Source organism: Desarmillaria tabescens (genome assembly GCF_030435595.1).
Source record: "Desarmillaria tabescens strain CCBAS 213 chromosome Unknown EV420scaffold_8, whole genome shotgun sequence".
In the NCBI taxonomy this organism is placed as follows: Eukaryota; Fungi; Basidiomycota; class Agaricomycetes; order Agaricales; family Physalacriaceae; genus Desarmillaria; species Desarmillaria tabescens.
Window position 1 is genome coordinate 268,919 of NW_026848307.1, and position 21,161 is coordinate 290,079.

Consider the following 21,161-nt stretch of genomic DNA (forward strand, 5'->3'; position numbering starts at 1 on the left):
ATTATCCTCTTCGGCAAGTTGAACTCTCTGAAAGTCAATTATAACTACTACAATGTCGTCTGCGTCGAAGTGGAGCGAGCCAGACTCGTCAGACGCGCCCCGAGGTCGAATGACCACAATGTTCCTTGGGGCCACATCGATGGGCAAGACATCATATTCGGAAAACTCCACAACCAGATGAAAGATAGTAGTGAATATAGCATTACGATGCTTCTCGCAAAGGTAATCACTGAGTTTAGCTTTATCTTTCTTATCATAGGCATCTCGCATGTCCTTGGCGGAGACAGACTCCAGTACTAGGGTGTAAGTCCCTAAGCATGAAGAGGTGTTGCGTATAGACCAAGGTCCTAGGGGATGTGACTACCCAGAACGCATCCAACATCTTGTATGCTTTCATTTCACTTGGAACGGACCAAACAGTGATGCGAAAGTGCCGTGCCGTGTAATGACAAGATGAGACTATTCTTCCGCTACGTTGTTCCTGGGCCATGGCACTTCTTTGACCGGTTTGCCTTGCTAGGCATCGACCCGCGAAGTGTTCAAAGATACGATGCGATAGGGTCACGATTGGAAACTTCATTTAGACTTTAATTGAGATCCAGTCACTAAGAAGCTGTTATATAAAGTAAAGTAACTGTTCCATGTCAAGTAGTGTGGTCAGTAAATGAACTCTGAGGTGCGATTATCGACAATCATCCGATACGATGATAGCTACCATTACTAGGATCTCAAAAATGGCGCTGGATCGAACACGTGGTACGACCATCAGTCGTGTAAATACTAATAGTCATCTGCACCGTACTCCCCACGGTTCCTTGGCTCCCACCATCGAGATGATACGCGCTATCGACCTCACCAAGCAACAACTTCCAAATCTCCCGCGAATAGACGTACCCGGGGGGTACCGTCTAGTCGAAGACGGCGATGCATCGACCGCAGCTACCAAACTTCCAAAGGTTTTCGAGACATTCAGTAGTGATCTCAAATCGTGCTATGAATCCCCTCTTCTTCAACGAGTTCTCGCGAAATTACTTCTCGTACCGATGACGATAGAGGGATGTCGTCTTCTCGCCAACGAAGGCGATGTCAGGGGAGCCTCTTCGCTGTACCTCATACACGACGTTAACCTCATCATCGAGAAGGTGCTCGACGAAAAGGGCATCGGAGCAGGAAGCCTAACATGTCGCAGTCCGCCGTGGAATAGCGATCGTCCAGACCTTGTCTGGCAGTTCTCGCCCGACCGTGACCTCCTCCAATTGAAGTACAAGAACGCGTAAGTGTAAATCGTTCTATCTGAGACTCCGGCTCATTTATTATCTTCCCAACCAGTCGGATGTTGCGGGGGACCGACTGGGATCCCATATTCACGAACTCGGGTCCAGGATAAACGAAGGCTCGTCAATCAGCAGGAGTCCTTGACTCTTCTCGAGCACAACGCGGTACCCCATCGGTCGGCAAGCGACCAAGTATGGTTGCAGCACGTCGAGCAGTGGCGTAGTCGCCGTTTTCGATTATGATAGGTATGGTCGTTCTGGATTTCAAGCCCGGAGGGAAGGTGTATGATGATGACGACAACATCGTCAAGTATCTGTTCTGCAGCAGCGACGATGACAACTGGACCTTTCGTCAGCTTTTGTTAGCGGTCATCATCTACTCCTTTCGCAAGGAAGGCATCCTTGCCCCACATGGTAAGCAAGTATTCCAATGGACCGCGGTTGACTCCGAATATTAATGTGCAGCGCGTAGAATGATTCGGCAATGGAAAATGTCAGGAGAGATTGAATAATATGTACGATTCGGAGTGGTTGATGAAGGAGGCTCATGTATTCGGTGGAATGTAGTCAGTACGAAGGATCAGTAGGGACTATTGTGCGAGACTCGGAGGAAATTCTAAATCTTCAGATTACCGGTTAACACGCCCACAACCAAAGAATTTCAATACGCTGCCATCGATTGAACGACAGAGCATATCGAATGAACCTGACGCCAAAAAAATACTTGAAGGTCTTGATAAGATTACCCGGGCGGTAAAGAGGATACTGAAGCTAAGAACATGTTCGATTCCACGCAGATGCCTCGAAATCCGAGAAATAGAACGTTATGGATAACGACAAAGGACCCTGGACCAGCATTAGAAATGCTTGCTGAGTATGCTAGGGATGAACTTTGATTTAAAAAGTTCAACTGGCAAGCACTAGTCAGGCGGATCAAGCTGGACACCTCCAAGTTGACCATCATTGCTGGTACATCATCAGTGTCGATTTCGAGATGCACCGGACAATGCTAGGCATAACCAAAGGGTTCCTCGACAGGATGGAAGTCAAACTATGATGTTCCTTGGGGCTAAATCGTGCTGAATGATGTCAACAGTGAAGTAATTCATCGCCAACCGCAAGACGGTGGCAGACCCAGCAGCGAAGCGAAGGGGGTCGGTGATGTGTGTACCATCGGGATCAAGGAAATATAGAAGGCCATAAATTTGGCAACGACAGTGATAGGAACTTTCTTCAGTATAAAAAACGAGGCGGCAACTGTCCAGGATAACGCGTTTTCAAAGACCGCCGCGCGGTTTCCGGGGTGATGCGATGGACAACGGTAGCGACAACCATGCATGTATTCGATTACTGAGGTACAGAGCGAATATTTCATTTGATGCGGCCGAGAGCGCTTATTCTGTTGGCACCACTTGTCGCCCTTGAAAACCTAGGGAATGTGGCAGGATAAAGATCGTAGCAAGCGCTTGGGTGATAGATGGCATTGGCACCTCTGATATCTTCCGGCATTGTCAAAGGCGGCTTTTAGAATATATGTGCGACTCGCTCACCTTCAGATATTTGTACAAGAAGTAGCATCACCCTTGTTTTCGCCTCTTTTGACAAACATCCACCCAGATAGCACGGCTATTATCGAAATATTGTGCAACACGTAAGCCTCCTGTCCGGACTACAATATTATGCAGTCCAGTGCAAAAGCTAGCGAAAGAAGTACATCATGGCGTCATCGGAACGCTGTTGAGCATGTGAATGGGTGCAAGGGCCAATTGCATTTATGCGTGTTCCTCGATGTTCATCGCTCGACGCTTCCTACTAGAGCAGACATGCCTGCCGGTGGGAACCTCTAGAATCCATGAGCTTCGTCCTTTCAACTAAGAGTGAAGAACAAAACAAACCTGCTGACAGTAACATGGGACAATATTTTCCCGTGACAAAGACACCTGCAATCACTGGGTATATGTGGGCCCTTCAACGTCCTTCTAGGTCTCCTAGGAGCATGCATTGCGAGATACCGACGTCCTGAATGTGTGCAAAGGAGGGACGGCGGAAAAATAACTTTGTAGCGTCGGAACTCGAAGAGAAGAGAGACGCGGAACTGCGCAGATTTTTCACGTGCTGATCACATGCCTGATACACGAAATCGACGCGACGCGCTTTACTCTTTCCTGCTGTTTCGTTTATGTTGTATTTTGGACTGCCTAGTACAATGCTATTGAGACCTCTGGTCTCTGGGTTACAAACTTGTGAAGAGTTTGCTCATTGACTTCTCATATTTATACTAAACTACGACTATTCTAGTAATTTCCGTACAATCATTTTCTTACCAATCTCTTACTCAGCATGCCGGGATGCCGGATTGCCAGAATCATCTCGCACTTTCCGACAGTTTACCTCCATCATGTCGCGATCTCTGGGTTGTTCTCTCTCGTCTCTGTCATTTTCTCTGCCTTTGCAGATGAATGGCAATCTCGAAGTCCATTTCTCCTGTTTTTCCGATTCTCAACCAAGCGTGCTCAAACAAAGATGTCAAGCTGGTGATAGATCGCTTTTCCGTGTTCAATGAAGATTTGGAGGATGTTGCGATAGTTATAATCAGCGCTTCTGTGGTGGCTCTACGCCGGGTATAACACAACATTTCGACTATCCAAGATATGGGCTTTGATGCCATCAGGATATCACCGAAAAACATTAGAGGCCTATTCTACGGAGATGCATACTACGGGTTCATAATCCAAGGATTGTCTGACTCATCTGATTTACTTCAAAGTTACCGGACAAAAACATCTCGAAGCTAAATCCCTATTTCGGTACGCCAGACGACTTGAACGACCTTACCTCTGCCCTGCATGGCCGTGGCATGTATCTAACGGCTGATGTAGTGGATAAACGGTTCATCATCTTCTATTCTTGTACGGCCTGTTTTCTGATTGAAACTGTAGCCTTGCCACAATCCTCCATCCTGGGGCAGACGAGTCAAGGGTCAGTTTACTTGTGTTTGACCCGTATATGCGCGACTAATTGTACAATGGTAGGTAGATAGCAGAGATGCAAACGTTGTAACAAATTACACCTGTAAGTGTTCGTTCTGTGTCCTTTTTTCCCGGTATATGTTGGAGCAGACGCCGTCAATAGCGTTTTCTACTACCCTACATGGCTCTCACTTTAAAGGCATTCATCTCGTCGCGAGATGGCCTCTCTCGTCTTGTGAATGCCACCTCTGCATCCCAGAGGTCCTATAAGCAGGGTTCATTCATGATAGGTTATTTTCTTGAAAACCACGATGCTTCAGAGCTCCAATCGAATTTTTTAACTAGTCTCTGACTGACACTGAAGCACTTAAAGACTGATGTCCCTTCATAGCTCGTCAAAAATGCCATGACATAAATTTTCGTGTCGGATAGAACTCTAGTTTCTATTACGGTTCACCTCTTGGCATACAGCGGAAATTGCAGCTTCCTTACAGTATAGTCTAGATCAAGACCAAGGCTATCAAGGTGACCTTGACCCTACCAACTGCGAAGCGTATGTCAAGTTGCCCTGTATAAGAGAGGACAATACTTACGGTCATCTCCTGGTCTTAGGCTTCCGGTATGAGACGATCGGGAGTGCACGTCGTATACTCTTGGGTAGGCTCTACGGAAGCGCTGTCACGCAAGAGTTATAATACTAAATGAACGATTTAATGCAGGAACATGCGGCGGATACTCGGTTATGTTGATGTACACAAATCTCCTCGGCCGACCAAAGGTCAAACCAGTACCACTACTACAACTTATCCCCGGTACCATGACTGCCCCACTATCATGGCTGCGGGTACTCATACATATTTCGAAACCAGTCAGAAAGGTATTCACTGGGTACACCATCCACAAAGCGCTTCCTATAACAATCAATGAGGGACTGATCCTTTGGATCATGGAACACGGCCCTCTCAAAGTCAACCATCACCGCCTGAACATCATCTGCGTTGATTTCATGCCGGGACGGACAGCACTCCGTGGAGCAAAAAGGCCCTCTACGAGCTGGGGTCTTGATGATAATGTTCCGCGGAGCCAAGTCGCCATGGGTAACACCAAGGTTGATGAAATCCATAACTAATCGGAAGACGGTGGAAAATATAGCATTGCAATGTTTCTCGCATAGATAATCGGCAACGATCTTCTCCCTTTTGTCACCCATCTCGCATAGGTACCGCAGGTCCTTCCCAGTGACATACTTCAACAGTAGGACGTACACGGTCCTTCCCTCCTGTTCAGGAAGAGTCGTCGCATAGAAGCCGAGGCACTGAGGAATACAAGCGCCTTGGAGGGATTGGAGTTTCTCGTATGCTCTCACTTCGCTCGCAGCAGACCATGCAGCAAGGCGAAGAGGATCAGTGTTATCGTACTCGTCATGGAAGTATAGGGGGTCGTAAAACTTGGCGACGATTGTAGAAGGAGTGTTCTTTAGCGAAGGAGACGATGTGGCGGTCCAAACGTGAGTAACGTGTTCTCAAATTCCGCCGCACAGGCATTGGGATAGGGTGATGGTCAAGGATGGGGATGGTGGGAGATGTATGCGATCAACGAGGCATAAAGTGTACAAGCCGTTCGTCTTTTGACGTTGCAGAGTGTCCTTGTTGTGTTGGCACCACTTATCGCCCTCAGGAAAGTCAGGAACCTGGACGGCGTATAGCCGGTAGCAAGCGCCGGGAAAGTAGATGGCGTCGGGGCCTGCAAAATCATCTCGCGTTGGGCGGAGACGTACAAATTTGAGGAATGTTTGTTCGTTCTGAGTGGTGGTCGACATGGCGGAAAGGAACACTGAGAAGTTGGGGTGAGGCGATTTTTGGGCTCGCTCACGTGATTGCGCTATCGCCCCACGATTGGATGTCTCAGCTGGGCGCAAGTATCAGAGCCTTTCTCCATTACATACAAGTTATCTGCAGCACTTTGCAACGAGCGGTCAGGTTCTGCTACGAAGAGAACCTGCCATATAGAAGGCCGTGCCTACGAGTACGGAGCTTATTTGACTGGTTGGCCGACAATCTCCGCTGTGACTGTGTGAGTTCATTTTGCCAGATTTTACCACACTCCGTTCTTCCTCAGTTTCTTCTTGGCAGCACCAAAGTTAAGTCGTGCGAGTTCACATGTGTATTAGTACTGCGTAACTATCGCTGCGATATATCAAACAACCATGGCAGCAATGTGATCAAAGCAGCACCCCGCAAAGTTGAAGTCGAGTCGGAAGGGAAGGCCAAGGGACTTTCTGGCACCCGCTGAAAGGCACATCGTGGGTTGATACTTACCTCACTAACAGCGTATACTACTCCTCGATGTCCGAAGGTATTCTCATCTTCGATGATTCTCCACAGTCCAGGTCGACGACGCAAGAAGTGGATACCAACCACTATCCATGGTAAATGACTCGCTTCTTCGGTTTTGGGCTTCGCCTCAGATAGCATGGCGGCGCGTTGCAACCGCTATGAATTTAGATTGAGGATGCATTCATCGGCGATAAATCATTGATCCTTTGACGACTCGGCCACGAGAATCGACATCAATTTTAAAACTCAACCGTGAAGCTCGAGCTACAAAAGGCTGCATAGCAAGACCTAGTCCAACACATTAATCATCCACACAGGCTTCTTCTCAATGATACCCGCCCTAGATTTCGTCAATGGTCGCCTCCCTAGCCTGACTCACGTCGAAGTCGAAGGACGGTGTCCGGAAATCAACCGGGTATAGCTCAGACACAACTAAGAACACTCGCCTTCCCGACGTTTTCCTCCCGTTCTCCTGAGGAGCTCAAAGAGTGCCTCGTTTCTCCTGTTACTTGTGTCCACTCTCAAAGAGACAAGTATACCACCAGTAGTCGTGGAGGAGGCCCATGTCCTTTCTGCGGAGGCTGATGTCGAAAGAGCGTCGGCACTCTATCTCATCCATGGGATAAATCTAATCATGACAGGCAGTTCTCCGCAAGAAAAACAAAGCTCATTACTGCCTCTCTCAACATACTATCGATGAACGTTCTCGACCAGATATGCTCTGGAAACTACGCTCCTCCGAGTCCCTCACAGTGATGCTCGAAGACATGTCTGATTTGCTCAAATTAGAGTACAAGAATACGTAAGTTCTATGAATACCATCTTGTTTCCGACCAAGTTGACCTTTTCAAATAGGTTTATGTTGCATTATGAGCATTGGGGATCTATTCTCGCGGAGAATCGCGCCGATATGAAGCGTGTTCTCGATGCCAAAAGGGCGAGTATCGATCCGTTGCTTATGCGCAACGCACAGATCATTGGATGCCAGGTCGCAAAGTATGGCACTTCGTCCAGGAGCCTTGGTGTCGTGATCATATTCGACTATGACAAAATCATTGCGCTCGATTTCAAACCCGGGAGGCATAGTACTGTGTACGATAATAAGGAAAATCCGGTCAAATTCTTATTCTGTGATGAGAAGGGAACTTTCTGGACCTTTCGAAAGCTGCTGTTGGCGGTTTTTATTTATTGTTGCCGGAAAGAGGGCATCATCGGGCCGAAGGGTAAGCCAAGCCAGACTTTCTCTGTCTTTCCATGATGCTGCACCATTTTCGCCTATAGCACGAGTCCCTTGTCCTTGTCAAGGAAGATATCACTCTCCTTTGGCTTTGAGGAGATCACCTTAACCTCGAAGTCGCTAGTGATGTCGTTCAAGGAGCTGACTATTCCGCGGACCTCCCCCAGTTCATTTCCTCTCGTTTCATGTATTCTTGCAACCTCCATTGGCATTTATCACTCTGTAAAGCCATTGCAGCGTGACAGCCATATTTCTTGACCCTTCGTTATCCCGGGTCGACATCATCTGCAGCTGATGTCAGCGAGCGCAGCTGGTCTGCGACGATCAGGATTACGGTAGTCGGAAGGATTCAGAGGGAATGTGCATATTCGCTGTCATTTCGGACTCATGCACTAGTAGATAATGTTGCTACGACTGTCATTACTTCTCACAACGAGCCATCGAGGTCGGTAGGAGTAGTTTACTTCTATTTACCTGAGCTGTATCAGCGGAGATGGCCAATCAATCCAGTTTTCCAGTTTTCTCCAAAAGTCATCACTAACACCTCGTTTGCAGAGTGACTCAGGGTGTTCATTATTAGCATGTCCTACATGTCTGTGTGTGGATCTGACATGGCTGGTTGCAGAACAAGAGATGATGCTTACATCGCAGTGATATGTACCTTTCCTTCCGCTCTGTCAAGTCCTTGTTTATGTCTTATATCTACTGTTACCTTTCATTTTCCTCTTCATAAACCATATATCTTATGCTACCCACCTTGCCTTGTTCCAGTTCTCTTACATTCATATCCATTCAGATCACACTCAGCAGTGCGAAAGCTCATGCATTCAGTGCGAACGTTCACCCTCTCCCTTTCTGTTTGAACTCCTCGTATATAGGAGTACTCGACACTACATGTCTCTTAAATTGGACTCATAGTACAATATAACTTGACTTGGTTATTCTGGCACTAGGGTCTGAGATGGTTCGTTATGTGTCCATGTTTTCAAAGCTTATAATGCGAATACTATCGATGGCCATAATTTTCAAGTAATTTTACATCTCAGGTTTCTGTTGCCTGCGCCGCGGCGGACCCTTGTAAGAAGAAATTCACACTGCAAGATGTCAGGGGCAAAACTACGCTGATCGCTGATTCGAAGTAATTATAAATTTCACATATTATCTGTGAATAATATTACTCGGATCCTTGACCGAGCGTATCCAAGGTCAAGGACGGGTATGAATGCAGGTTCCTAAACCACCAAAAGAAATATTCTCCGGGCACAACGTTTGTAAACATCCTCCGAACCAAGCGAATGTGCTTCGGATCAGGCGGATCTTCAAGAGCAACCCTCTCAAAATCAACAATCATTGCCCCAACATCGTCTGTGTCGATTTCGAGTCGAGCTGGACAATGTCCATCGCTACAAAAAGGACCTCTACCAGCCGGGGATTTGATGATAATGTTCCTTGGAGCCCAATCTGCATGAAAGACGCCATGACTGACAAGTTCCAAGGCCAACCGGAACATGGCTGCGAGGATAGCATCACGGTGCTTCTCGCAAAGATAATCAGCAAATTATCTTCTTCCACGCCTCCCGTCTCACAGAGATAATGCAGGCCCTTCCCAGCCACAAGCTCTAATAGCAAGACATAAACCGTCCTTCCATCCTGTTCAGGTATAGCTGTTGCATAGAGGCCGAGGCATCGCGGAATGGAAATTCCCTGAAGAGATTGAAGCATCTCATACGCTTTTACTTCACTCGCGGCGGACCGAGTAGCAAGACGAAGAGGGTCGATAGACTCGTACTCATCATGGAAATACAACGGATCATAGAATTTGGCGATAACGGTGGTGGGCGTTTTCTCTGGGATAGGAGAGGAAGTGCGAGCTGTCCAAACGTGAGTTATGTGTTCCCGAATGCCGCCAGAGAGTCTGTCGGATAGGGTGATGGATAATGATGGTGACGGGGGGAAAGGTATATGATTAGCGAGGGACAGAGCATACACCCCTTCCGTTCTTTGGGGCTGCCGAGAGTAACCGTTGTGATGACACCACCGGTCGCCAGATGGAAAGCAAGGAGGTGCTACAGTGTGTAGCTGATAACAAGCACCTGGAAAATAGGCATTGTTGGGATCTAGCGTCGTTTCATCGAGTGGTTCAGACATGAGAACGCATTGGTGGCCCCTTTTGGGGGGCGCTCCCGGAAATTCGGCCGTAATGACTTACATCAACCAACGCATTATTTTCTCTGACTGAGCTGTGTCTTAGTAAGACAGGGAGCAGCAAACGATATAGAAACGCACCGGAAGGGTGAGATACCGGATCCATTTAACTCTACAAACTAAATCATTACATATACCGGTTCTCTAAACTCTAAACTCTATGACTAGAGGCACAACCAGAGTCTGAATCGTCCAATATAAAGATCACTAGGGCTGTGGATAGCCGCACAAGTTGCGAAACCAGTCAGCAAGGTAGTTGCTGGGAGCGATATCCACAAATCGCTTCCTGTAAAAATCAATGGTGAGCTGTTGAATCGGGTCACAGAATACGACCCTCTCAAAGTCAACCATCACTGCCTGAGGATCATCTGTGTCGATTTCATTGCGGGCCGGACAATGCTCAGTAGAGCAAAAAGGTCCCCTACGAGCCGGGGGTCTGATTATGGTGTTCCGCGGAGCCAAGTCGCTTTGAGAAACACCGAGCTGGATGAAATCCATAGCCAATCCGGAGATGGTGGAAAATATAACATCACAGTGCTTCTCGCATAGGTAATCAGCGACGATGTCACCCATTTCGTCGCCCATCTCGCATAGGTACCGCAGATCCGTCCCAGTGACATGCTCCAATAGGAGGACGTACACGGATCCTCCCTTCCTGCTCAGGAAGAGCTGTCCCATAGAGACCGAAGCACCGAGGAATACAAGTTCCTTGGAGAGATTGTAGTTTCTCGTATGCTCTCACTTCGGCTCGCAGGCAGACCATGCCGCAAGGCGAAGAGGATCAACGTTGTCGTACTCGTCACAGAAGTATAGGGGATCATAAAACTTGGCGACGATTGTAGAGGGTGTGTCCTTTGGCGAAGAAGACGATGTAGCGGTCCAAACGTGAGTAACGTGTTCTCGAATTCCGCCGCACAAGCGTTGGGATAGGGTGATGGTCAAGGGCGGGGATGGTGGGAGATGTATGCGATCAGCGAGGCACAGAGCGTATACGCCGTTCATCCTTTGATACTGCAGGGACTGCTTGTTATGCTCGCACCACCTGTCGCCTTTGGGAAAGTCAGGGATCTGGACAGCGCATAGATGGTAGCAAGCACCGGGAAAGTAGATGGTGTCGGGGTCTTCACTGGCAGGTACATTTTGTATCAGGCGCAGGTCCGGTACTAGTGGTGACATGGCGGGAAGAAACAGAGGTTGGCACACGGCTGTTGATCGGTCCGACACTCCGAGACGATGGACGCATACAGAGCGCCGGCTCGAATGTCCGTCTTCATGTCTAAGGAATCAGATTGGCAAGATACAAACGAATATTCCATTCGTCTTTTGACACTGTCAAGAGCGTTTATCGCATTGAACCACTTGTCGCCTTTGAGAAATCGAGGGGGTTTGGCAGGATAAAGATCGCAGCAAGCGCTTGGGATGTAGACGGCGTTGAGGTCTCTGGTATCTATCTGGTAATGTTACATAAATATGGCTCCCTGGAAAATGTCCACAGCTTTGCTCACCATCCTGGAATGTCATTGCACGTGTAATGTAGTTGGTTGCTGCCTTGTGCTACCTCCGATTTTACCAAGCGCCGACAAACAAGTCAGACTTGGAAGACGACACAGCTCCATACGAGGTCCAATACCGAAGTACTGGTCTCCCCAAGCGAAGAGTCAAGATGGCCATGCTCTCCAGGGGAGATGACTGAAGCTGGTAAACAGTAATTCTCCAATGGTGGCAAGCGACGGAGAAGTCGAAATTGATGCTCGTGGGACGAAAGAGAGAAGCGAAGTGATGCCATCACCTGTCGTCATCCTCCAGGTTTATGTAAGGACAAACAGTGACAACTCGAATGGTACTAGTAGTACAATAAATATTACTACACTAATGACAGGTAACGATGGCACGAATGCTTCAACAGAAGAAAAAAAGGGCTTTCAACAGCCTATGGGTAGAATAGTACGTCTTTTGGATCATGATTGCAAGTTCGTCATTACTCATCTCGGCTCACAGCACCCATCCCCATCCCACCAGAACCGCTGCAACACCAACTACCAGCCCCTCCACCCTCAATTCCTCAGCTCCACTGCTCTGAGTTGCCGTCGACGTCCCTGAGCTTCTCGACGCCGACGTGGATGTGCTTGACACTGACGGCACCGTCGTCAATGTCCCTGACCCTGACGGGTTGCTGAAGATTGTGAACGATTGCGACGGGACATCGCTTATGCCCGTCCTACACACGACATGTACACGCGTCAATAATAATGTCGGACGCCAGAGGAAGGGACGAAAGACGCACACAGAAACTTCGAAGGAGAGCGTAGTTCCACCACCATCGCTTACTCCGGGGACGGTGGTGCCTATATCGCTGTCCGAGCTACCGAGGACAGGAGCACCCGTGGCGAGTGCTGTTGCGGTCCCGACATCTGCTGGAAGGGTGGTGTCCTGCGCTTGTACCGAGAGCGCAAGAGCTAGGAGGACGGGCAGCGAGACCTTCATGGGCATGGACGCAAGAGAAGGAGAGGTCAACAGACAACGAGAAGCTTTATACTGTAACGCGTCTGTGGAGCTTCTAGTGTTGATCATTTTGGAGCAGGCAGTTTATCCGAGTTGTATCGCTGACGGCCCGGCCTATCTTGACATAATGAACTGTGATGATGTTATGGCGCACGATGAAACATGGAAGAATATACAACCTCGTGGCGGTGGATTTGCACCGATGTGATGGGAGGTGGTATGATATCCCGCATCCGTACGAAACTCCATGGGGTCAAGAGAAAAAAAATTGAAGACCTATAAATATGTGTTCTTCGTCTAAATAGTTAGGTACATCTGTGAATGAGAATGGAGCGAAATCTGGTCCGTGGTCATGATGAACTTTGAGAAGCGGCGGCCGCGGCGAAACTTGTCCGGGTTGCACTGCAACGGTTTTGGCTTGAGCATTGGAAACGTTGGAAACGCGAGAAAGGGGGTCCGACCTCACAAGTACATGTTGGCCTCCGGCACCCGCATCGACGACTGAATATTCCTTCAGTTCTTTACTACGCACCCTCATCGGCGTTTCGACGTTCTCTTCTTTACCCAGCCCCAGCTGCGCAGTGCTCCCTACGCCCCATGCGTACAGTATCCCTTCTGTTGAGCACGCCAAGCTGTATCGGAGTCCAGCAGATATGGTTGCAATCTTCAGTCGACGAGTACCCTTGATCGAAGGGGGGTAATGTGGGTGCAGGGTTTTCCTCGGTTGGTGGCGAGGGGAAATGCTATCCGAACAGGTTCACGAATGTGCAGGTCAACAACTAGACGTTTCAGTTGGGGATCATCGATAGGACACCCATACTTCTTTGATAGCTCCTCCTGGAGCGAAAGGAAGTTCCTCTTCGTATTTTTCTTGAACGGCTATCATTGCAGGATGGTCCTTTGCCAGCCCAATGGCGTATTCGTCGCATCGTCCACATCCATAAACCTCTCCATTATCGAACAGAAATATCGTGTGGAATTCACTGAAGAAACAGTAAGGGTCGGAAAGATGCCAAATTAGGCTGACAGACTTACCCGCATTCGATGGCAATCACCCGGGCACCGCCGTGTAAGCTGGGATGCAATGAATCAACGAGCGTCGGGACGAAGACGCTCGTGTCTGGCCCGATCCGCCCGGCACTCAACCCCAGCTGATACATATGATTCAATCCCCAACCATATACCAAGCCGTTTGAATCCACCGCAAAGGACTGGTGGCTTCCAGCTCCGATAGTGACAATATTGCGCAAAGAGAGCCGCTCTGGCTTCAGACTTGACGTATGATGTTGTTCTTTACGTGCAAGTTCTCCGCGCCCACCGAAGCCCCAGGTAAAGACGTACCCCTCAGTGGTGAGCGCTAGAACATGACTTGCCCCGCATTTGACCTGGCAAATCTTTTCCTTAGTGAGCGAAGGATAAGACTGCGGCCAGACGGTTTTTGCGGGATGAGAAGGGTCACCATCGAAGCTCAATAAGCCATCTTCTGTCTATGTCGTTATAGGTTCGCGGGAAGACGGTAGAAGTCGGACAATCACTCACCCTAAAGGTTCCCCAGGCTCGCAACTGACCTTCCTTGCTGATGACAACACTAATACAGTCTCCCGCGGATGCAGAAACAGCAGTGAAGCCATCAAGACCGCTGACAATAGCCGGCGTCGATTCCAATTCATCGGCATCTATTCCCGCCACATTCTCCGTTTCACGACCCAGAGCAAATTCGTCGTTGGCGCCCCACGACCAAACCTGTAAAGAGAATCCATGAATGTGTTAGTTTTACTTATATATTAGACTCACCTGGCCCTTCGAGTCAACGACCAACGAGTGCATTCCGCCTACCGCTAGACATTGAATGCCTACGCCTAATTTCTGGAACTTCTGGTGAAGTCTTGGCCGAGAAATTTCATCTAAAACGTCCGGTCCCAGTCCGAGTTGCCCAGATTCTCCTCCTCCATGAACAAACAAGGCTGATGGTGCATCCGAACAGAGGAGTAGGAAGTTGGTTCAATGGGCCTTGGTTCGTCGGACGCCGTTCGAACTTTCTTTCGGCTGAAGAGACTCTGGTTCATGAGCTAGTTTTCGTTTCTTTCCGTTAGTTTCCGGGACCACTGAGACGTATTTTGCGGCTCGAGTCGATTTAGTCGTCCTTTCTGTCCGAACAATGGGCTTGGCTCCTAAAAAAATGTCAGTGGTAAACGAAGAAAAGATTTTGACAGCGAACTTTTTCTAGGCGCCATGACTCAATCGAACACCGTAGCCCACAGAAGCTCTCCCTAAGGTGGAGGACAAGAATGAGAAAGGCTTTTTTCATTTTGTGATGTGACATTTCAGGTACGGAATCACGTGCTGTGCCACTCTCGCGTTTAATAATTTATGGAAATTGAAATTAACCGGACCGGTTTGTCCCGGCCTTTTCTAGTTAATTCTCGTCCCCCTAAGTAGTAAAATATTTGTATCGAGACTAAGAGCTCAAACTCAAGCTTTAATCCTGTCTTAACCTCAATTTTTCTCTGCTTCGTACGAATCTGTGTCCATTCGCTTCAGGTTGGATTCGTAACATCCAACTGAAGGTTTTCGCTCTATGCGAATAGTTAAGGCGAGATGCCTTCTACAGCCTCGGCAGATTGAAGGCACACTTATTGGTCTATGTATGACCGTCTTCTGTGAGATATCTTATCGTGTTGCCATGTTGTCTCTATCCTTATGAGCCACTGCAGAAACAGGTCCACACGACAAGTACATTTCCATACTACCTCAGCCCTTCACTTTTCCCGATGTTCGATTTTGAAGAAGGACAAACTGGGTGCTTCATGAGCTAGACGAGGCATATTTCTGGGACATGAGTTCATATCCCCATTTCTTCCGGTGGCAACTGCCGAATGAGCTTGATTAATCGATGTTCTGGCATGAAGCGCGGGCTCCAGAAGGAACATATTTGTACGCAGTTTCCTGGGCAACAACAACGAACCTTAGACCATCGCTATTCGTAGAAGGCTTCCCTTCTATCTTTCAGATACAGTCATCCCACTATCTTGGACATCTCGGGTGGGGAACTACAGATTTGAGATATGGGTACATGTGTACTACTGAGTGCCGAGATGAGATGGAAGTTTGTGTCTATGCATCTTACCATGCTTCGTGGATCTGTGGTTGGCCAGGTCGGAGCGCCACTGAACGATGTGTCAGTGTCAGGCGAATCAAAGCGGCCTCCTTGTCCCGACCTATCTAATGCTTAAGATCTATGCACTGAAATGGGGTAGAGATTTACCGAGAGCCTCCAATCTTTATCAATAAACCAGATACCCCAAAATCGGTATCGTCGAGATCCTGGGGTGCATGCATCATCGGAACGAAGTACTGCGATAACAATACCCTCGTGCTTGACTCGTCATTACATTATTCATCGGACAGGGTGAGAAATTTTGTCGTAATTCAGAAGGAATATGTCCAGAGTATGTAGTCCTAGTGCTGGCTTGATTATCTCTGGATTGGAAGAGTATCCAGTGAAACAAACGGCACTTAATACGGTAACCTAGATTCCCTGGAGTATAGATCTCTTAAATATTCGGAATTAACAGTCAGAATAGGTGCAGGAAAGCTAGGCAAGCACAAAAGTTTCTGCACTCCACCCTAACCTTCGCGTCAAGCGACGCCCCATCCGCCGTAGTTGCCAAAAGGTATATTTTGGAGACGGATGCGGCGAGTGAACTGTTCATCCTGTGTGTAATACTAATCCTCAGGAAGTCGTGCGACTCACAATTGATATTGCGACCATCCGGATGCTCAAATCTCCATACAGATCCATGCAACTGAGTCCCTCGAAAATTGATAGCGGCAAACGCATGCAGCACCTGCGATGATATTTACATACATGCCAATTCTCCTGGATTGGCATGCTCTAAAGGCTTACCTCTTTCCATGCCAACGACGTTTGCTGAGAATGTACGTCAGAGCTGAACAGGATGAAGTGATTAGTGAGCATGAAAGCCATAGTACTTAGACGAGCATGCAAATAACGTACTTGTCAGCTGTTCGGAAAATACTTGCGAATGCCGAGAAAACGCGTTTGGACACCTTCAATGTATGTCTACTTTATCCGTGGCAGGCAAATCTCCTGCAGTTATGGTCTCAGGTTCCACGACAGACATCAGGGGCTTTCCAATAGTCTTCACTTTCGTCTTGGGCACTGTAGGTATGGGCGTAGGCGAAGCTGACCTTTGCTCTGCACCCCCAAAAGGAATGGCCCTGTCCATTTTCGTAGAAATACTAGGAGCTGACCTAGCTATCTTTTTTCGGACTAACATAAAACGTCAGGTCAGTGGAACAGCGGCGAAGAAACATGGCTTACTCTGAGCCTTCCAGTCGGTCGCTTCCCATTCATGACCTGACACATATGTCTTCGGCAAATGCAAACAGAACATTTCCATACTTCGACCTGATGAGCCCATCTGCAGTTTTCCAAAACTCGGCAAAAGACGCGTCCACTTTTTCACACTTCACGGCCCATTCCTCAGTCTTTGGGCCTTTCGGAAGTACAAATTTTGATATTGGGAATGCTACACGATGAAGGGATAGAACCTGCCCTTCAAAGCGCTGCAATTCCTCCAGTCTAAACCAGCGCCATCCTAATCGCTCGATGGTGTCTTCCTCTTGTTCCTCGACAATTAGTGGCCGGTGGCGATCGATAGTCTCAAGGATATCTGTGCATGAACCATAATCAAAGAGCACGTCAGCGAGAAGGGGAGATACATGTTCAGGGTTATTGGCTACGGCCCGGTCAAGCTCGTCAAAGACACGAGATACTTGCCAGAGGTGAGTCTGGTTCGTATCCAAAAGGATCTTAAGAATATGCACGACACGATCACCCTTGGGTAGAGTTCCTCGAATTTTATGCTGAGTAAGACTAGAACCGGAAACCTTCCAGTGCACTTGGAAGTCTAGAAAGGTGCAATGAGCACAGGAAATTTATGACGGTTGATGACAAGCGTACAGCGTCTCAGAGACGGAGAGCCGCACAGTGTTGTCCGATAACGATGTTCAGCCTTCGCCCTGTAGCTACGTATAAGTTGACGAAGATCCTTCACCAAACCTTCCATAAGTCAGGGGAAGGTCCTGATCACGAGGTAACGGAAGCTTCAGCTTCTGTTCCTCAGAAATGATTTCCTGCACGAGGGTATGAGTGATGTCCCAGAACTAGAAAGATGGTAAGTAGTGAATCTAGGGCGTAGAAAAGCAGAGCCTACGGCGAACGCGTTATACGCGTCCTCCAAGGAGAGACGTAACTACTTCGATCATGGATGAGACTAAGAGGAGCTTCCTTGGGCGAGGATCCAGTTAGATGATCTACGTGGAGGGCGAGTTGCTCGGCTAGGTACATTGGGTCTGTCCGGAGGTCAATTAGATGATCCTTGACGATTTCATATTGAGCACTCGTGATGACTGCTAGATCAGACGACAAGAATCGGGGAGGCAATGAATATGCCCTAAGACTATGTTTTTTTGCAAAGGAAGACCACTCCTGAGGCAGAGACAATTCTGAAAGAAGATCTATCATGTCGTCGACGTTGCCAGGGAGGCAGAGGTGGCGGTATTGACGTGAGGTCAAGGTCTATAAGAATCCGGTATACGAGTTGTAAGAGAAAAGAAAGCTAGTATAAAATTGTTAAACAGATTCGGCATTTCACAATACAAGGAACGTACCAATTTCACTTGGGCTTCAAGAACACATAGGCCATCAGATATCTGCATCCCAGCTCCATATGTCCATTCCAACGTGAAACCATCCGGTCCTCCAGGGTGGAGGGCGCAGTCGTTTCGCAAGACTTGACCATAGCTTTCTCGTCCGCCGATTCCTATCATCGTACAATCGGGAGCATATACACGCTTGATCGCTCCGCTCACAATTCCAAAATTAAGCTGAAAACGTATATATCTAAATCTGCCACTGAAAGAAAACTTCAGAACACGTACACATTCTAGATCGAATTGACTGAATTCAGACGGCAACAAATGTGACCGATAATGAAGGAGTCCAAGAACTGTAAAGGTAGGTATTTCGATGCAGCAGAATGGAGTACAAGGATGGTAGCGCACGGTTTTCTCCATTTCCTGACGTCAGGTCTTCGGCATTGAGGAAGGGTGAAAGAAATGCATCTCGAGCATCAGAGAGCTGGCCTCCACGAGCCCCACCCCTGCTGAGCTTCTCGAATAAATCAACTTCTGGTGCGTGCCTGTCCGGTATTGGTATCCCAAGCTCCTTCAATAGCGAACGCCGCTTCGTTTGTGTCCTCTACCAGTGCGATTAGCCGATAATCTGAAATAAAACATGGTGCTCAAACTTTGATCCAACGTTTTCGGATGCTGGTCTCGTGAATAGCCATGATGGATCCTAAACTATCCCACTTGTCGAACAACGATTTTCGATGGTCGTCAGCAATATTAGACACCTCCTCGACAGTGAAAAACTTCTCTGGTCGCACATAAGCTGGAACCATATCCATGAAAATGTGCTTCACATCCTCTGGATTGGACCAGCTCTGATCTCCACCGAAGGCTGCGGCAGTCATCATGCACGACGATAAGTAAATCAAGGGCTTAGGGGAACCCTGGGAAAGTAGTAAGTAATCGTCAAAACCAAAAATGGATCTACAGCGAAAACGTACTGAATTTCGTAGTCAAGCTTCGAGTCTCATCATTTTTGTAAGTCATAATTATTCTCTGCAAACATATCTCACAAACAGCCATTCCAAGCTGATGCTTAGGATACCATTTTCGGTTGAACAGCGACAAGATTTCGGTGCACCACAATTGATAGGTAATATATAGACCGTCCCTCCCTCCCGTCAATAGGTCTGTATCAGCCATCTGTCTACGAGATACAAGGTGTGTAGTATTACACACATGTTCTTCTGTTATGACACGCATGCTGCCCGGTGTCTATGTTGCGTCGGAATAAAATACTGCGACAGCAACGCCCTATCTGCTTCAGCCTCAAGCTCGTACACTGGACAAACATGCTGACCCAAGGCCGCCACTCTTCAAGCTTCAAGTGCCAAGTGCCAATTCTCCCAGTTCATCGCCATACGTACTTGTTGAGCTGATACCAACCTCCACTTCCCAACGAGAGAACGTCACTTTGTCCCTTGACCAGATTGAGGCACCAGATTGGTGAAAACAAGGGATGACTTGGCTGCGCAACGGCAAAGCTGCAGCAATCTTAAGATGACGACGCCAGATTAAGGTTCCTGTCACGAAATGGACCTGTGTCCCCATCGTCGTGCATACGGAAGTTCCGAATGGGTCCACCAAGTACCGAACAAATTCGAGTGCCCATAGAGACAGCTTGCTTCATCGGAAGCAGGCCAGTAGCGGATTGAGCGGATGTATTGGGCGAGTTGCTCCACGATAATTCGAAGCAACTTCAACTCGGGAATTAAATCGCATTTAACGTGCAGCCAGCGGCCAAAGATTCCTGAGAATTGTTTGATGAAAAGTGTGCCCTATCAAGTGATAGTTGGCTACGTACTGTGCCATAAGGACCAAAAGCCTGCAAAGAGATTTGCTTGGGCCTTAGATGTCCAATCCTGATAAGTGAAGTAGATACACCAGAATGGATTTTTACGTAGGCGCATGTATCTTTGAAGCCAAGTTTCAGGCTTCTGAGGAGGAGGAAGACCAAAATAATCGATGAAATGGATGAAAGCGTTCATAGTTCGAACTTGAAATCACACGGCAATTGCCGGGGCTTCCTCAGTAACCATTCGGTCCGGACTCCGACGATTAACCCTTCTGCCTGAATCTGGGATGCACACTGAGAGATAGATTGTCTGTCCAAATGCAATGATCAAAATTTTCACAATTCTCTTAGAATAGAGGACAATGATTTTTTTCAATTAGTTCTGACGCTCCCTTAGAGATCGTATCCGAGGGAAAGGTTGTTCGGGGCCGTAGACTGAAATAAATAATACTTACCTTGCATACAACCCAGATCAAGGTACACGTCGTACTCCCTCAACCTTGTAGAACGGAGTAATTTACTTCCGCTGTCCTCAACAAGCCAGCGGACTGTAGTCCTATATGGTTTTAAAGGATGATGTTGCCTCCCACGTCTCCTTGGCTTTATCTCTTCTCAACAGTCCGTGAATAAGCGAAATAAAAAAAAAACAGGTCAGTGATGTCGTACTGTACCTGAGTACCACACCGAGATCGGATTGTCCTGTCATCGAGCTACGCGTCGATGAGTACAGTGCAATTAAATCAAAAAAAGAATCGCCTGCCTTGCGAGCGATTCTATGCCAGTATATTGAACTAGCCACGTTACCGGAACGAACAGACAATAGCTAAGACGAATCCAGGAAGCATTGCTAGTTGTGGATTTTCATGAAAATACTATGCCTGCGATGAAAATCGATGATTCCGCTCACATTGAGTACCATGTTATGTCGGATGGTACAATGAGAAGAAAAGGAACGAACGACGGGCATTCTTCGTACCTCTGTGATAGAGGAAAAAACCTCGAAGAGATCAGACCAAGAGCACTGCATGGAAAGCGGACGATCCGATATCAGTACCTTCGGATCAGAAACTCGTTATTGAGCGCACATAACATAAGCTTCGAGTTGTCGACGATATGTACAGCGGG

At 47.9% G+C, this 21,161-nt stretch overlaps 8 protein-coding genes across 8 annotated transcripts; 2 read left to right on the forward strand and 6 right to left on the reverse strand.

Moving 5' to 3' along the window:
- Positions 1–557: 557 nt before the first annotated feature.
- EV420DRAFT_1745492 (uncharacterized protein) lies at positions 558–1,786 on the forward strand (the record flags this gene model as incomplete). The annotated part of the gene is made up of 4 exons (XM_060480133.1): positions 558–1,273; positions 1,330–1,376; positions 1,521–1,688; positions 1,740–1,786. The coding sequence occupies exons 1-4, from the start codon at positions 705–707 to the stop codon at positions 1,784–1,786; spliced, it is 831 nt and encodes a 276-aa protein (XP_060334384.1). The 5' UTR covers positions 558–704.
- Positions 1,787–5,075: 3,289 nt separating this feature from the next.
- EV420DRAFT_1761270 (uncharacterized protein) lies at positions 5,076–6,316 on the reverse strand (the record flags this gene model as incomplete). The annotated part of the gene is made up of 2 exons (XM_060480653.1): positions 6,021–6,316; positions 5,076–5,717 (listed from the first exon to the last, which is right to left on the reverse strand). Exons 1-2 carry the CDS (start codon positions 6,060–6,062, stop codon positions 5,076–5,078), a joined length of 684 nt encoding a protein of 227 aa, XP_060334385.1. The 5' UTR covers positions 6,063–6,316.
- Positions 6,317–7,295: 979 nt separating this feature from the next.
- Positions 7,296–7,837, forward strand: EV420DRAFT_1639009 (uncharacterized protein; the record flags this gene model as incomplete). The annotated part of the gene is made up of 2 exons (XM_060476908.1): positions 7,296–7,381; positions 7,435–7,837. The coding sequence occupies 2 exons, from the start codon at positions 7,296–7,298 to the stop codon at positions 7,835–7,837; spliced, it is 489 nt and encodes a 162-aa protein (XP_060334386.1).
- A 1,215-nt stretch (positions 7,838–9,052) lies between these two features.
- On the reverse strand, positions 9,053–10,121 carry EV420DRAFT_1144992 (uncharacterized protein). The gene is made up of 2 exons (XM_060466051.1): positions 10,103–10,121; positions 9,053–10,051 (listed from the first exon to the last, which is right to left on the reverse strand). Exon 2 carries the CDS (start codon positions 9,962–9,964, stop codon positions 9,164–9,166), a length of 801 nt encoding a protein of 266 aa, XP_060334387.1. The 5' UTR covers positions 9,965–10,051; positions 10,103–10,121; the 3' UTR covers positions 9,053–9,163.
- Positions 10,071–10,835, reverse strand: EV420DRAFT_1144962 (uncharacterized protein). The gene has a single exon (XM_060466050.1). The coding sequence runs from the start codon at positions 10,697–10,699 to the stop codon at positions 10,229–10,231; it is 471 nt and encodes a 156-aa protein (XP_060334388.1). The 5' UTR covers positions 10,700–10,835; the 3' UTR covers positions 10,071–10,228.
- Positions 10,760–11,197, reverse strand: EV420DRAFT_1639011 (uncharacterized protein; the record flags this gene model as incomplete). Its single annotated transcript, XM_060476909.1, has 1 exon — positions 10,760–11,197. The coding sequence occupies one exon, from the start codon at positions 11,195–11,197 to the stop codon at positions 10,760–10,762; it is 438 nt and encodes a 145-aa protein (XP_060334389.1).
- A 1,710-nt stretch (positions 11,198–12,907) lies between these two features.
- EV420DRAFT_1731756 (regulator of chromosome condensation 1/beta-lactamase-inhibitor protein II) lies at positions 12,908–14,757 on the reverse strand (the record flags this gene model as incomplete). The annotated part of the gene is made up of 6 exons (XM_060479929.1): positions 12,908–13,506; positions 13,559–14,010; positions 14,063–14,266; positions 14,318–14,487; positions 14,560–14,694; positions 14,742–14,757. The coding sequence occupies 6 exons, from the start codon at positions 14,755–14,757 to the stop codon at positions 13,323–13,325; spliced, it is 1,161 nt and encodes a 386-aa protein (XP_060334390.1). The 3' UTR covers positions 12,908–13,322.
- Positions 14,758–15,892: 1,135 nt separating this feature from the next.
- EV420DRAFT_1521647 (uncharacterized protein) lies at positions 15,893–19,170 on the reverse strand. The gene is given in 15 exon segments (XM_060472230.1): positions 15,893–16,228; positions 16,278–16,371; positions 16,431–16,473; positions 16,542–16,610; positions 16,667–16,817; positions 16,869–16,875; positions 16,910–17,457; positions 17,511–17,575; positions 17,610–17,713; positions 17,780–17,805; positions 17,825–18,128; positions 18,221–18,436; positions 18,491–18,558; positions 18,614–18,809; positions 18,859–19,170. 15 exon segments carry the CDS (start codon positions 19,087–19,089, stop codon positions 16,119–16,121), a joined length of 2,232 nt encoding a protein of 743 aa, XP_060334391.1. The 5' UTR covers positions 19,090–19,170; the 3' UTR covers positions 15,893–16,118.
- Positions 19,171–21,161: the final 1,991 nt, after the last annotated feature.